Raw genomic sequence first — 14,254 nt, forward strand, 5'->3', positions numbered from 1 at the left:
ATAACTTTATTTATATAGCACAGTCCAGTCACTGTGTGCTTTACTAAAGACATAAAATCGAAAGATGTAAAGCGCAGCAAAATACAAGTAATTAAGATTAAAATAAGGAGCAATTAAACAAATTAAATAAATACAACAGATGCAGTAAAGACAACAAATAAAACATTTTAAGAAAATGCAATGAAAAAAATATGTTTTTAGGAGAGGTTTAAATGAAGATAAAAAGCTAACTTGCCTGATATGAAGTCAGGAACCATGCATACCGTATAGTTGAGCATTAACATCCTAAATGTACAGGCAACCAATGTAGAGATGCTAAAATTGAGATTATTTGTAATCTTCTGTGGCATTCTGAACCAGCTGAAGTTTTGATCAGCTGTACTGACTCAAACAGGAATGCAGAGAGTTACAGTAATCCAATTGGGATGTAATCCAAATGCACACCTTAGGTGTGACTAAATGAGGACAGTGTCCAATGTAACATTTTTCCATACAGGCCCACTTGGCCAGTAGATCAGCGTTTTACTGGCCCCTTGTATATTTTCACTGGCCTCACAGCCAAAACTTTTCCATAATTTTGGTGATTTATTCATTGTATATACATATGACAGTGAAGTTCCCTTTCAGATTTGGTTGTTTTGGGTTAGTTATGGATATGTTATGTTGATATATTAGAAAAATATTCAAAATATAAAATTAGGCGCACATTGGATCAGTAAATGAATGGTGTATGGTTTCTCAACATTTTGTGGAAAGCCAAAGAGTATAGAATACATAGGGAGAACAGAATTTATGATAATAACATTTCAGCGAGTATGGATGACATTTATAATGAACTCTTGTGTCAAGAACTGAGACGATGCTGAGAGATCTGCAGAAATGTACTCGTTAAGATAGAACAGCGGGAGAAAGAACATAATGGCATTTGTTTGTGTGCACATGTTCATTCAAAGCTCCTTCTGTCTGCTTCCGCAAGCCACCTGTCCACTAAAGACATGGAGTTGAACTTTAATTGATGAACGAATGAAAAGGAGAAATGCAGAGGAGGAAAATGAAACAAACTAAGAGCGTCTGTCTCCACGGTAAATCATCTGTTGAGTGTTGATGGTTATTTTTGCTTGAGAAGGTAACCGCTGTAAAACAATCAGAAAATAACAGCTTTGTTTTCTCTACCACTGCTCCCTCTCCTCGCTCAAACACCTAGGCTATCTCTCTCTCTCTCTCTCTCTCTCTCTCTCTCTCTCTGTCTTTTTTCTTTCTCTCTCTTGCTCATGCCCTCTCACTCTCTTTTTCTCTTCTTTTTTAAAATGAGTCAGGAAGCTGATAGCAAAGCCTAACTTTACTATTAATTTTTGATTTGATAGCTAAACTTTATTTTGAAGCGTATAAAAAACAAACACGAATAAAAACAAAAAATAAACAATAATAACCAATTGAATTTAACATAAGCAACAAACTCTTAGTAAACAAACCAAAAAATACCACGTCCGACAAGGAGCAGGAGGAAGTTAATAATTTCTTTATACTTATACTTTGTCTTTATCACACACCCACATACATTTATCTGATGATCAGCAACAACAAAAACAACAATAACAGCATCCACCACGAATGTCTCAGTCATGAGAGAAGCAATGCACCCTCCTCATCCCTATATCTCTCAAAAACAAATTTTTGTTACCTCTTTTTGAATTGATTCATACTTCTGCATCCCTTAAGTTCTTCCTATAACTCATTCCACAAATTCATCCCACAATTTGAAATAAATATACTTTTGAGATTGGTATGAACACAATGTTTTAAAATTAAATTTTCCTCTTAAATTGTACCCACCCTCTCTGTTGGAGAATAGTTTATATGTTTGTATGTTTGTTTATTAGTTTGTTTGTTGCCAGGAAGTAGATTATTTCTTGCTTTGTATAATTTTTGTGCAGTCTTAAATTCTGTGATCAACTCCAAAAGCTACTGTAAATTCTTCCCAGAACAAAAAATATTTGTGTTGTCTGCAAATAAAATGAATTTCAATAGACTTGATACCTTACATCTGTCATTAATATACAGAACAAACAGTTTAGGGCCTTATACTGACCCCTTTGGGACTACACAAATAATCTCCAAATATGTTAATATGTAGTCACCAATCTGCACAAATTGTTGTCTGTGTCCCATAACTTATCAGCTAATTCAGCACACCACTCTGATACCATACCTTTACATTTTATTAAGTAATATTTTGTGATCAATTGTATAAAATGTTTTTTTTATTTATAAATACTCCCACCACATACTTATTGTTATTAATACAGCTAGTTATTTCCTCTTTTAACTCCATTAATGCCATTTAAAGTTCTCAAACGAGGAGAAATGTCCCCTCCTAGTCCTAAACTGTATACCCATGACTCTGATTGGCTGGGCCAGTGAGTGGCCAATCAACTTGCCCTGCAGTAACTTTTACTGGCCCCGGGCCATTGGTCATGTCAGACCCTGGAGGAGCTGCTGAGCCTATGATAATAACTTCTGATTTTTTTGAGTTAAACTGAAGGAAGGTGTGAGATAAACAGTTTTTGAAATCCATAAGACAGACCTGTATTTGGCTCATTTGCATCATAATATGTCAATCCTGCCACAAATTGTGGCAACAGGTAGAGCAGGTGGTCAAGGGTTGGCTCATCCTGTCCACATGATGAAGTCAAGACACTGAAGACACACCAATTTATGTTATGCCAATCCTTTCCATGATAAGTAGGTGTGTGTGTGTGTGTGTGTGTGTGTGTGTGTGTGTGTGTGTGTGTGTGTGTGTGTGTGTGTGTGTGTGTGTGTGTGTGTGTGTGTGTGTGTAAAATTGCAAATAGTAAAGTGCTTTGGATCAGAGACATTTAACCATGTACAAGTCCATTTAAAGTCTGGATTGGACTCTGACTCAGCCACTGCAGAACATTAACATTATTGTGATCAAGCCACTTTGTGTGTTGCTTTGGCTTTATGTTAGGGATCGTTGTCTTGCTGAAAATTTCTAAATTCACTATTTATTTCCTCGGGTTTAGAAACAATATTGTACAAGTGATTGGACTTGATAGCGGAAATAGTGGAGAATTTGTCATCATATCTCAATCTCTGAGCAAGAAGATGACTAGGTCTGGAGCCGTTAAAATAATAATTTCTTCTAGTTTTATGAATGAGAAATTTGGCTCTACGTCTAAGAAGAGAATCTAATTCTATGCGCGTTACCTGAATATCTTGGTGGCCAATCTCACATAATGTTAACAGTTGTTGCTTTTCCAATTCAAAAAGCTTTGATTCCAATTCAAATATCTGAGGATCATCCACAGTACCAGTGTTCTCAGACACAAATTTGTCAAGTTCACACCTGAAATATTTACAATAATCAGTATTTTTCAAAAGAGTGGTGATGAATCACCAGTGCGATGCTTTAGCGGGTGGATTTAATAAAATAAGTTTAACCTATAGGATAGAGTGGTCAGACAAAGGAGAGGGAAGCATTGTTGCATCATATATTTCAGAGACTCCTGAGGATAAAAATATAGGCTAGTCAATGCGTGAGTAGGATCTATGTCTATCGGAGAAAAAGCTATACTGCCTAGCTGAAGGGTTAACCACTCTATATGCATCTAGTAAATTAAATTCTGATATCATATGTGACAAAGAGGTTGAAGCTGATATTTGAGAATGAGAACGATGATCCTATAAGACTGAGCGATCTAATTTAGGGTCTAAGGCAGCATTCATATCCCCTCCTAAGATTAAAGTAAAATCCTGGAGTTCTGAAAGTATCCCACATAGGTTATAAAAAAATTCTTGGTCAAATTTGTTAGGGGCGTAAACAGAAATAAAGGCTAATTTACAACCAGAGATAATAGTTTTAATCACTGCAATTCGCACATAAATACTACCAATTTTCTCTAGAATATTTATAGATAGGGAGCGTTTCAGAACAATGAAAGAACCAGGGGTCTTAGAAACAAAAGAGGCTGAGGAAGCCACATAATAAAATCTATCTGCAAACCGATGTATGTAGGCTGCGATCAGATGAGACTCCTGTATGAAAGCTATATCAATATGCTTCCTATGGAGGAGGTCTAAACAAGCGGAATGTTTGATAGGGCTATTCAAACCTCTTATATTCCAGCTGGCTAACTGTAAAGTAGTCATGGGGATACTAAGTTAAGTTGAACAAAAGTAAAGGATGATGTAAGACATTCCCATTCTGTACAAATAAGTAATAAACACAAAAGTCCAGTCACCTGAGCATCGTTGTAATAATAAGAAAGGTAAGAACTATAACCCTCTAAGCACTGGGCGCCACAGTGCCCAAAAAAGTCCATCAGTGGGGAGTACCTAAAAAGAAAATCAAAAACATAATAAACAGACCTTATCCCCATCCCCATAGCAAAAAGGACAGAAAAAAAGAAAAAACAAAAAAGAAGAAGAATGTACAGCTGCTAAACAGGCAGTGATGGATAACTACCTAACAAATATTAGTGCGGTTGTTTTGCATAGGCAAATTGCTATAAATGAAAAGCACATGAAAAAAGAAAGAGGGGAAAAAATGTGATAAGAGGTAAGCTACAATATTAATAGCATCTCAAAAAATAGCAAATTGCCTATACAAATATAGAACATCTTCCCATAAAAAGAACTTGTAATTAATTAAATGAAAATAACTGATACCAGTCAATGGGTTACCTCACTGGCGTAGTTCTGTGGACCGGCTATTATGCGATCCTCCAACATAAGCAGTCAAGATTGACCATAGATGTCAAAAGGTCCGGTACTGATTGTTTTTGCCAAGGGCCATTTATAAACGCCCACCATTGAAGAATCCTGAGCTCTGAGAAAGTCTTCTGCATCTGTGTGAGAATCAAAGATGCAATGTAAGGAGCCGCGGATCAGTTCTGAGCCTAGCTGGATAGAGGAGAACGGTTTGAAAACCCATCTTCTTAGCGTTACCAATTGCAGGAGCGAAACATCGGCGCTGGTCAATGGTGTGGCGGCTGTAGTCGCATAAAGCGAATGTCTTAACGACCAAGAATGAGTGGAGTACATCTTGCTGCTGTGAGGATCCTGTCTCAGTCTGTGAAACGCAGGAGCTTGCATATGATAGCGCGAGGGCCATCAGAGTTGACCTTACTGGATTGGGGGATACGATGTGATCTCATAATCTCAACAGTTTGCTCACACAGACAGGGGAACCATTTAGGAAGATTAGAAGAGATGAACTTAATAGCATTAGCACCTTCGGCTCCCTCAGGTATCCCCGGAATACGTAGATTATCTCGTCGGCTCCGATCTTCTAGGTCTGCTAGCTTGGCCTCAAAGCTCTGCAAGTTAGCACTGTTAAGCTTTGTATCTTTTTCAGCTACTGTCATCCTTTTGGAGAGGTCATTGCACTCCACATGGAGTTTCTGTATATCCTTAGTACAGGTGGCCAGGTTGGCCTTGATGTCATCAAGCTTTTCGTTCAGGCTGGAGAACTGGGATTCAATGAAGAAGCGTTGTTTCTCTATAGCTGCTGCAATCATGACTGCTAACTCACTGCTAGTGTCTTCAGGTCCACCACAGGGAGGCTCGTTGTCGCTGTTTAGGTGGATATTTGTTGATTTAGTATATCTAGTATGCAGCATTTTTAGACATCAGGATGCTGAGGTACTTATGAAGGACCAAAATTTTGTATTACAAATAGTTGGTAGGTAGTTTTTGCAAAAAAAAAGGGGGAGAGGGCAGGGGCGACAGTATCAAGCGGCCATCTTTAAGATAGTTTGCTGATGTTTATTGGCTTGAAAGGATCCCCCTTCATTTCTGTAGTATTGTACTAAAAATGTATCCATTTGCAATGCAAAGTACATCCCAAAATGTGAAAGCCCTGATAATGTTCCTGTGAAAGTCACTGTAATGTTACTTTTGGTTTAATGCTAGAGGACAGCCAGGCATCTTAACCTTCCTCACAAAAGGACACTACAGGTGAGGCAAAAACCTGTTATTTATAAGCTTTGACATGGTTGTGTGTATGGAGTTATGGTATGGAAGGAAATTGTTAGGAAGTAGTTTTAGGTTTTCGCCTGAAGGCATCTCATGAAACTGAACCGCACACTCGGCAGTCAGTGCGCAGCAACTTTCCTTCTTCTCTTTCTTTTATAGCTTGCAGGTCAGTACCACTGTTACAAATCATGTGCATTTGTTATCAGTCTAAAGTAAATAGATGTGCCTATTCTGTGTGTGTGTGTGTGTGTGTGTGTCTGTATGTTAAAATATTTTGCTATGTCTGTGTTGCAGGAGACGTGGTGGGCCTTGCTGCTGCTGTCCTTGTTGCCTATAGTGCGGCCCTTCTATGTTCCCGGAGTCGCTCCCCGAGACTTCCATGAGGGTGAAACAGTAGATATTAAGGTAAGAACACGGTTACCTTACACCATGAATGTCTTTGGCTTTGTGTGGACTTTTTCCTCCCATATTTATGTAGGTGTCCACCTTGCACAACAAAACATGGGTGTCAGGTTGCTTTCACACATGTAGTTTCTTTTAGACAAAGGAAAGAAAATTGAGACATTGTTGCCTTTTAGTTTTGGTCTGTTTCATGTTCACTCTGATTTATTACAAACAAACCAAGAGCTTAGTACAAAGTTGGCAAGTGATTGGATAGTTTTGGTGAATGCCGTCTTGCATCATCAATGCTACACGGATCTGTGTGGGTCAGCACAACACACTTCTGTTTGAACTCTTTCTAATAGATAAGGGAAAATCTCTGCACTCACATACTTGATTTCACCATGTCTACCAAATGATCTTGCATAGCTATGTAGCTCACTTATAGCTCACTTATACAGTTCCCATGATCAGATGATGGATTTAATAGAGAGCCCAAGTGAAACCGGAACTTCCAGGTTCTGTTCCAGGAGTAAGAAAACCTCATTCAAAATCCCATTAACATTTTTAGTAACATAAAAAACTACAAATCCAACCTTGGAACTTTTTCTCAGTAGTATGTGTTGTTCATGCCATATGTTTAGACACATTTGTGTATTCTTGTTTGTTCAATATTTCAGTTTTTTGTGGACTGACGAACAGAATGTCCTATAAGCCCATTTTGGATTAAACATCTAAGCTTGACAGCTTCTGATAGCAAGTGCTGTAGTGGAGCCGATTGGTCCCCAGGAACATGTTTAAATTTCTCCTAAAGACCAATGAAATAAATGCTGAATAAGAGATTGCACTGAGTTACAGAGGCTCAAAGCTCAAACAAACCAAACAGGTTATATGTGAAACACTTTTAGAGACTGTAGTTGCCTTTGGGCAGCCATGGGTTGAACCATGCACCTAATATTTTTGTGGGCTGTAGAGCTTGTCTCATGGAGGTGGCTGGCAGGAAGTGACTCTGTTATAAACATTGGTCCTACTGATCATGGTTAGAAAGCCCACAAACAAAGTGCCGTGTCCAGTGTTAACTAGACCAAGTTGTCAAGACAGTTTTGCATATCACTCTAAATTAGTCAGTCAGTAACATCATTTGTTTTTCAGGCAGTGAAGCTGACCAGCTCCCGAACCCAACTTCCTTATGAATACTACTCCCTGCCTTACTGTATGCCAGATTCTGTTTTCTACAAGGGAGAGAACCTGGGTAAGTGGACTGTCACCGCCTTCTCTACTCCTTACATTTGCAGAATGTGGTCTGAGAAATTTCTCTAAATGTTTCTCTTAATTTGACATCATCCTAATCATGAAATGTAATCTTACATGATACTACTTTAAAAAGTGTGTTTTTTGATATATATTTTAATTTTTGTAATTCTTTTTTGTAGGTGAGGTGTTACGTGGGGACCGTATTGTGAATACCCTCTACAATGTAGAGATGAATAAGGACAAGAAATGTGAGATGGTGTGCAACAAGAAAAAGCTCAGCATAGAAGAGAGCAAACTGGTTGCTGAGCGAATACAGGAGGAGTATTATGTTCACCTGTGAGCATCCCTTCCTTGCTGTTGTATACTTTAAAATCCTTATCTTGACCTGTTGCTATGTACATCATCATGCATTCATTTACTTTTAAGTAATATTTTGTAGCAGCTAATAATGCAGTTGGAAGATTATAGTTTTTTTTCCTGTTCCCAAACATGTCTTTGATATAACCTAGGTCTCTAATACTTAGATTTTTCTTAATGTTCAATATGTAAACCAAAATTAATTGAACACCTCCCTGTGCCTCTCAGTATTGCAGATAACCTGCCAGTTGCCACCAGATTAGAGTTTTACCCCAACAGAGAGGCAGGAGGAGAAGAGGAGCAGAGGAAAGACGTTGTGAAAGATATACAGTTTGAACATGGCTACAGACTGGGCTTTGTTGACAACAACAAGGTAAGGATTAAATTTCTCTATCCTCAATATATTGTTTAGAGGTGGAAAGAAGTGGAGAATATAGGTACACAGATGGTCAGAAGAGTGGAATTAGAAATGTTGCATACAAAACAAATCAGGTCTTGGAAAAATTAGGGCTGTAGTCAACCAAAGAAAATCTTGGTCGACTGAAATCGTACATAATCTTCAACTAATCGATTAGTCGCGCGTGGAGCTGTAACGGGACAGAGTGCACAGTGAGCTCAGCAGTCACACATTTCTTTGTTCTCTATTTCTGTTTTGTGTCTTCGGGTTAGGCTAACCCATTGTTGCTAACTTTGGAGCTAACCCCCTTCACTTTTCAAGCACTTGGGGAAACAACAGACGTGACCTTTTAGTATTTATTAACTGACACACTGTAGTCTGTACTGTACATTTACTGCCAGACTGACAACTTACTACTAACCTTTTCCTCTGCTCAGCTCGCATCCACCGTCACTTTCCTGCCGCTCGCTCTTTCCCACTCACTACGCAAACATACTATGCAATGCCGTATTCCTTAACAGAGTTACGCTATCAATAGTTTCCTAGGTAACAACACAGTGGTAGACTCATGTACATATCATATGAAGACATATTTATGATACTGTCGTCACCTACAGTAGCTGTCCTGGCAATAAAGGCCCATTTAGACATTAGCTCTGTGTGAAAAAACACACTGGACGGTGTGGTGAGAGTCCCAGTGCAGATGACTCCAGCAAAAAAACTGAGGATTGTCAGGCAAAAAAAGTTTAACCAGGTTCAGTTTTTGCAACAAAATGCAATATTACCTAGCAAGGCGCACTATGTTGTCCAATCACATATGTGCAAGAGCACATTCCTGGTGGATGACTTTACTTTTACTTTTTATGGTATTTCTGCTGTTTAAATATATATGACTTGGTAGTTTTAAGTTGTAAAATCCTGTCTGTGAGTATATTGTAATATAAACAACTGTTAGGTGTTTTGGCGTTTGAAAAGCCTTCAGATTCACAGATTAAGACTCAAACTGGACTTGCTTGATGGTATTTCATGTCTCACTAGTAACTCCCAGCCTCCTATGCTCCCACCAATACAGCCACCTCTGTTGTTTTACTGCAGGGCTGACTTTGAATGCCCATATTATCACCTCATGAAATCTGTCTGAGGACGAGACAGCTCCACTGTGCCTTGCCTCTGCAAATACACGCTTCATTGATTGTCTTGAAAAATGTTTTCTTTCTTCAAATTAATCTCCACATTCTCATGCTTTTAATTTGCAGAGAACAGTGTGTATCCCTACAGCAAGGGCTGGGAATCTTCAGGAATCTCTCTATTTAATTCAGATTCTCAATGTCACTATTCGATTCAGAGTCAATATTCAACCAAGTCATGGTTGAAATAGATAGGTGGCACTATTTTTTTTGATCCAGTGCACTGAGTACCAAACCATTTACTTGTGTCCTTAGTCCACTGAAATGCAACATGAAACATAAATGGGTAGATGGTCTGATGAACAGAATAAAAGCAGAGAAAAGTGTATGAGAGTACACAGCTTTTTGATTTAAAAAAGTAAACTGTATTTGTAAGCATTTTACAGTTCTTTGCCTATATGAGAATATATTGTCATTTACTGACCAACATCACAGATTAAACGTTTTTAATGTAACGTAGCTCAGATTTGTACACTTGACTACTGGCCCTCTGCAGGGGTGTGTGTTTGTATGTGTGTGTATGCATGTGTAAAAATGTGAGGATTATAACTCAGTAACAGGCAAAAACATGTTTTTGGATTTTATTTTTACATTTTAAAAATTGAAATGCAGAAAAACATGAAACCATTTATGTTTGAGGTGTTTCCACATGAAGTGTACTGACCTTTGTCTTTCTCTTCTCTCCCTCCCTCCCAGTTTTATCTGCACAACCACTTGTCCTTCATCCTGTACTTTCACAGGGAGAAGCTGGAGCAGGGAGAAATCCACGACTACAGGGTGGTGCGATTTGAGGTCGTACCCCAAAGTGTAAAAGTAGATGGTAGGTGTCAACACACTCTCTTTGAGGAGCTGGAGGTTGTCTATGTCTACTGTTACTCACTCTGTATTCATTCTCAGATCTGAAGGCTGTGGAAAAAGACAAGACTTGCACCTTGCCTGAGGCCAGCGGCTCTGCCCCTCAGGAGATCGATCCAAACAAGGAGAATGAGGTCCTCTTCACCTACTCTGTTCACTGGGAGGTCAGTGACTGCTCTGCGGATTCTGTTATTTGAAACATCTTGTGACCAGGAGTCAGACCATTTTATATAACAACCAAAATGGCTGTATTATTTTCAATTATCGATAAATTGTTTGATCTACAGAATGTCAGCAAATATCAGAAAGTGTCCATCAGAAGTTCCCAGAGCCTATGGTGACATCTTCAAATGTCTTGTCTAGTCTAACCAACAGTCTAAAACCCAAAGATATTCAGTTTACTGTCATGGAAGAAAAAGAAAACTAGAAAATATTCACTTTTGAGAAGCTGGAACTAGTGAATTTTTGTTCATGGAATTATAATCAAATAACTAAGTTTTCTGTCAATCAGCCAATCAACTAATCGTTTCAGCCCTAAAGACCCCTTGTCTTATATTTTGCCAATACAGTATTAAAGTTTGATTTGATTCATTTTTATCCATTGATTATCTCATGCCTTGCTCACTTTGATTCATGCTATAGCTTGACTGATACTGAAGTTTTGAAGCTGATACTGATATCAATATTTGGGAGTTTAAAAAATCTGATAACAATATATTGGCCAATAGTAAAATAAAAAATAATATAAACAATCTTGGTATGACTCCCTTAGATTTTTTTTTTTAAAGAATTAAATAAAGAAATAAAGTGACATAAAGCAGGACATTTTTTAAATCAACTTGTCAGGGCTTTGTGGTGAAAAAACTATGTAATGGTAGCAGTGTTTCTAAATTTCTTCAAACCTAGTTTGCCATTTCTGTAATTTCTTGTTAGGTATCAGCTGATATACACACAGATTCAGATATATCTGCAACAAGCTAATATGAGCCGAAATATTGGCTTGACCAATTTATCGGTCTAGCTATTCCTAACCAAGTCACCCAAGACTGATGTGAAACTTGGTTGCATTTAATATTTTCCAGCTGTTTCAGTTTGTCAGGATGACTAAAGCTATATAAAAGATGCTGAGCCCCTTGTGTCATGTGTGCAGGAGAGCGAGGTGAAGTGGGCGTCTCGATGGGACACGTACCTGACCATGAGCGATGTCCAGATTCACTGGTTCTCCATCGTCAACTCTGTGGTAGTTGTCTTCTTCCTGTCTGGTATGTCCGATTGTTGACGGATCCTGCTCAGCTCAATCTCTTATAGGTGCATATCAACATAATGAAGTAGTATTGGGCACCCATATACCACAAGAAAAAGGCGCTGCTCCTGTGGCGACTGGCAGCAGGCGTCCACATGTCTGTCTGTGTCTTATAAATTATTGTTTAGTTAACCAGTGTTCACTAGGCTTTAAACTAGTGTTCTCCTGTTGTACCGTTTTTTGTGAATGCTTTTTTACAATGAGTTTACCGTGACCAAGTCAAAGATGGAGATATTATTCCCACTTTTCCTGACAACCATGCTGAACCTCGCCTTAGGATTGTTTGTCAAATCTCATACAAACAGGATCCACTACAATCAGGGACTTTCTCCCTGGATTTCAATAGCATATTCTCTCAGTGGATCAATTTGCAAACCTTTATTCACCCTGTGGTGAGCCTAATGTTTTTAACTGCAATAATGAATAAAGGCAGGTGCACCACAATGTGATGCACCTGCCCCCTACATACAGGACTGTGCTACATAGGGATAAAGTGCAGACACTTGAAGTACAGGTGTGGAGTGAGGATAGCACTCTGGTCCCACAGGGGTGCTTTCACTGCACAGACTGGTCCATCTTTCAGAAATCATCTAATAACATTGATGAACTGACAGATTTAGTGTGCAGCTATATCTCTTTTTGTGTAGAGTGTGATGCCAATAAAAGCAGTTGTCTTCTATCCAAACAACAAGCCGTGGATCACCAAGGAGCTGAAACTGCGTCAGGAAAAAAATGCTGTTTTCAGAAGTGGGGATAAAATTGCTTATGCTGAAATTAGAAAAGTAGTGTGGAGTGAAATTGCAAAGGCAAAACTTGCATATAAGGAAAAGATCAAATCCAAATTCAATGTCTATGACCTTAAGTCTGTTTGGAATGGCATGAAATCAGTGACAGGTCTGCATAAATACAACAAAACAGTCTCTTTGAATGGTTATACTGCTAATGTGCAGCTGGCTGATGAATTAAATAGTTTTTATTTGAGATTTTATTCAGACAAATTTTATGAACAAACTAATTGTTGGGCCTCAAACCACGAGGTCACACAGAGAAGGCCTACATACACCCACTGAAGCCTGACCACGAGGTGCTTTTTCCTTTGTTTCCCCAGAGACAAAAGAATAGTGCCAAAATGCTGCTTACAGACAATGGGAGTCCATTGCAAACTCCATTTCCAGTGATGCTTTGCAATTTTCACACCTCAGCAAGGAACAGTCAACATACAGTCTCTCATTGGCGGAGACGCTCCTGCACAGCAGAGCGTCCTGATGACACAGCCATGACATCACCGCCCCTTTCAAATCAGAGCACGCCCTGAAAAATACGCCTTCATTGTGAACTGGGCAAGGAGGAACATCGCCCTCCTGTGAGACAGCTTCGCTAACGTAGGTACCCCACGCACGTTTTTCCGTCACCGAAGACTCCCCTCGCTGGATGAGACGAGACTTCGCCCGTGTTCACCCGATCACATTCCTGGATCCAAGAGAGACCGCTGCTGCAACCAGCACCCTCAAATCCCCTGCAGGAATAAGAAACTAAGTTTCTTTAGGAAGACGTGGAACTTCTCTGTCCCGCTCTTCTTCACTTAGTTGACTCTGCTGTTTTCTCCTCCACGCCGCTGAGAATCAGCCAGCTGCCGTTAAACATTTGCCGACTGTGCGAGAATGGCCACCGTCTGCATCTGAGCCGAGGACAGAGCCGGACAGAACCAGACAGAAAGACGGACTTCTCACACACCCTGCTCGCTTTCTGAAGTGACCAAGTAAAAGGCATACGTCTGGGCAGAGGCAGTGTTAGTTGTGTGTTCTCTTGTGTGAGTTGACGGACTGCGGAGTCCATTTTTCCTGCTTTACTCTTAGGAGTATTTTAAGTTTGCTGCCTGTTTAGTTGTGTTCACCACACTAGACTGTTTTGTGTTTGTCCTGCTCGGGACTACTGCTGTGTTTGTGCCACCGTGAGTGAGTAAGTAAGTTGCTTTGTCGATCAGAAACCAGATAACGTGCGTTACAGACTGCCGTCAGTACACATACTGTCTGTGGACAAAGGAACTGCTTCTCTCGGGTCTCGCGTGACGTGACTTCCTCCCATAGTCACATCCGCATCACAGACCGATGACGTCATTACATCAGGCCCTGTCACCATCTTGACACACACACACACACACACACACACACACACACACACGCACACACACACGCATTCCCCTGCATGTGCTCAACCCTGTACATAGCTGTTTGTGTTTTGCTTTGGTAGAATTAGATTTAGAGTTAGAGACACTTCTGTTCTTAAAATTGATGTATCTATTGTTGCAAAGCTTTTTAAACAAACTAAGGTCAGTAAGCTTGGAACCAGACAACATTAGTGGCTGAGTGCTCAAGTCCTGTGCTGCTCAAGTGAGTGACATTTGAATCACAGGACAGGGCTGATTGAAACAGTTCCTAAAGTATGGAAACATGCCATTATTGTCCCTGTGGCAAAAAAGTAAAAGCCCCAAAGTCCTGAATGATTTTAGAACAGTAGCTCTCA

General features: G+C 39.5%; 1 protein-coding gene across 1 annotated transcript in view; it reads left to right on the forward strand.

The window, feature by feature from the left end:
* The window catches only part of tm9sf4 (transmembrane 9 superfamily protein member 4), a 35,578-nt gene that overhangs the window by 860 nt on the left and 20,464 nt on the right, over nt 1-14,254 (forward strand). Inside the window, exons 2-8 of the mRNA XM_067591333.1 lie at nt 6,292-6,402; nt 7,531-7,630; nt 7,812-7,968; nt 8,218-8,362; nt 10,270-10,393; nt 10,471-10,592; nt 11,579-11,690. Coding sequence (XP_067447434.1) covers nt 6,292-6,402; nt 7,531-7,630; nt 7,812-7,968; nt 8,218-8,362; nt 10,270-10,393; nt 10,471-10,592; nt 11,579-11,690 — 871 coding nt within the window. The remainder of the gene's footprint in view (nt 1-6,291; nt 6,403-7,530; nt 7,631-7,811; nt 7,969-8,217; nt 8,363-10,269; nt 10,394-10,470; nt 10,593-11,578; nt 11,691-14,254) is intronic.

Source organism: Thunnus thynnus, chromosome 6, assembly GCF_963924715.1.
Source record: "Thunnus thynnus chromosome 6, fThuThy2.1, whole genome shotgun sequence".
Classification (NCBI taxonomy): Eukaryota; Metazoa; Chordata; class Actinopteri; order Scombriformes; family Scombridae; genus Thunnus; species Thunnus thynnus.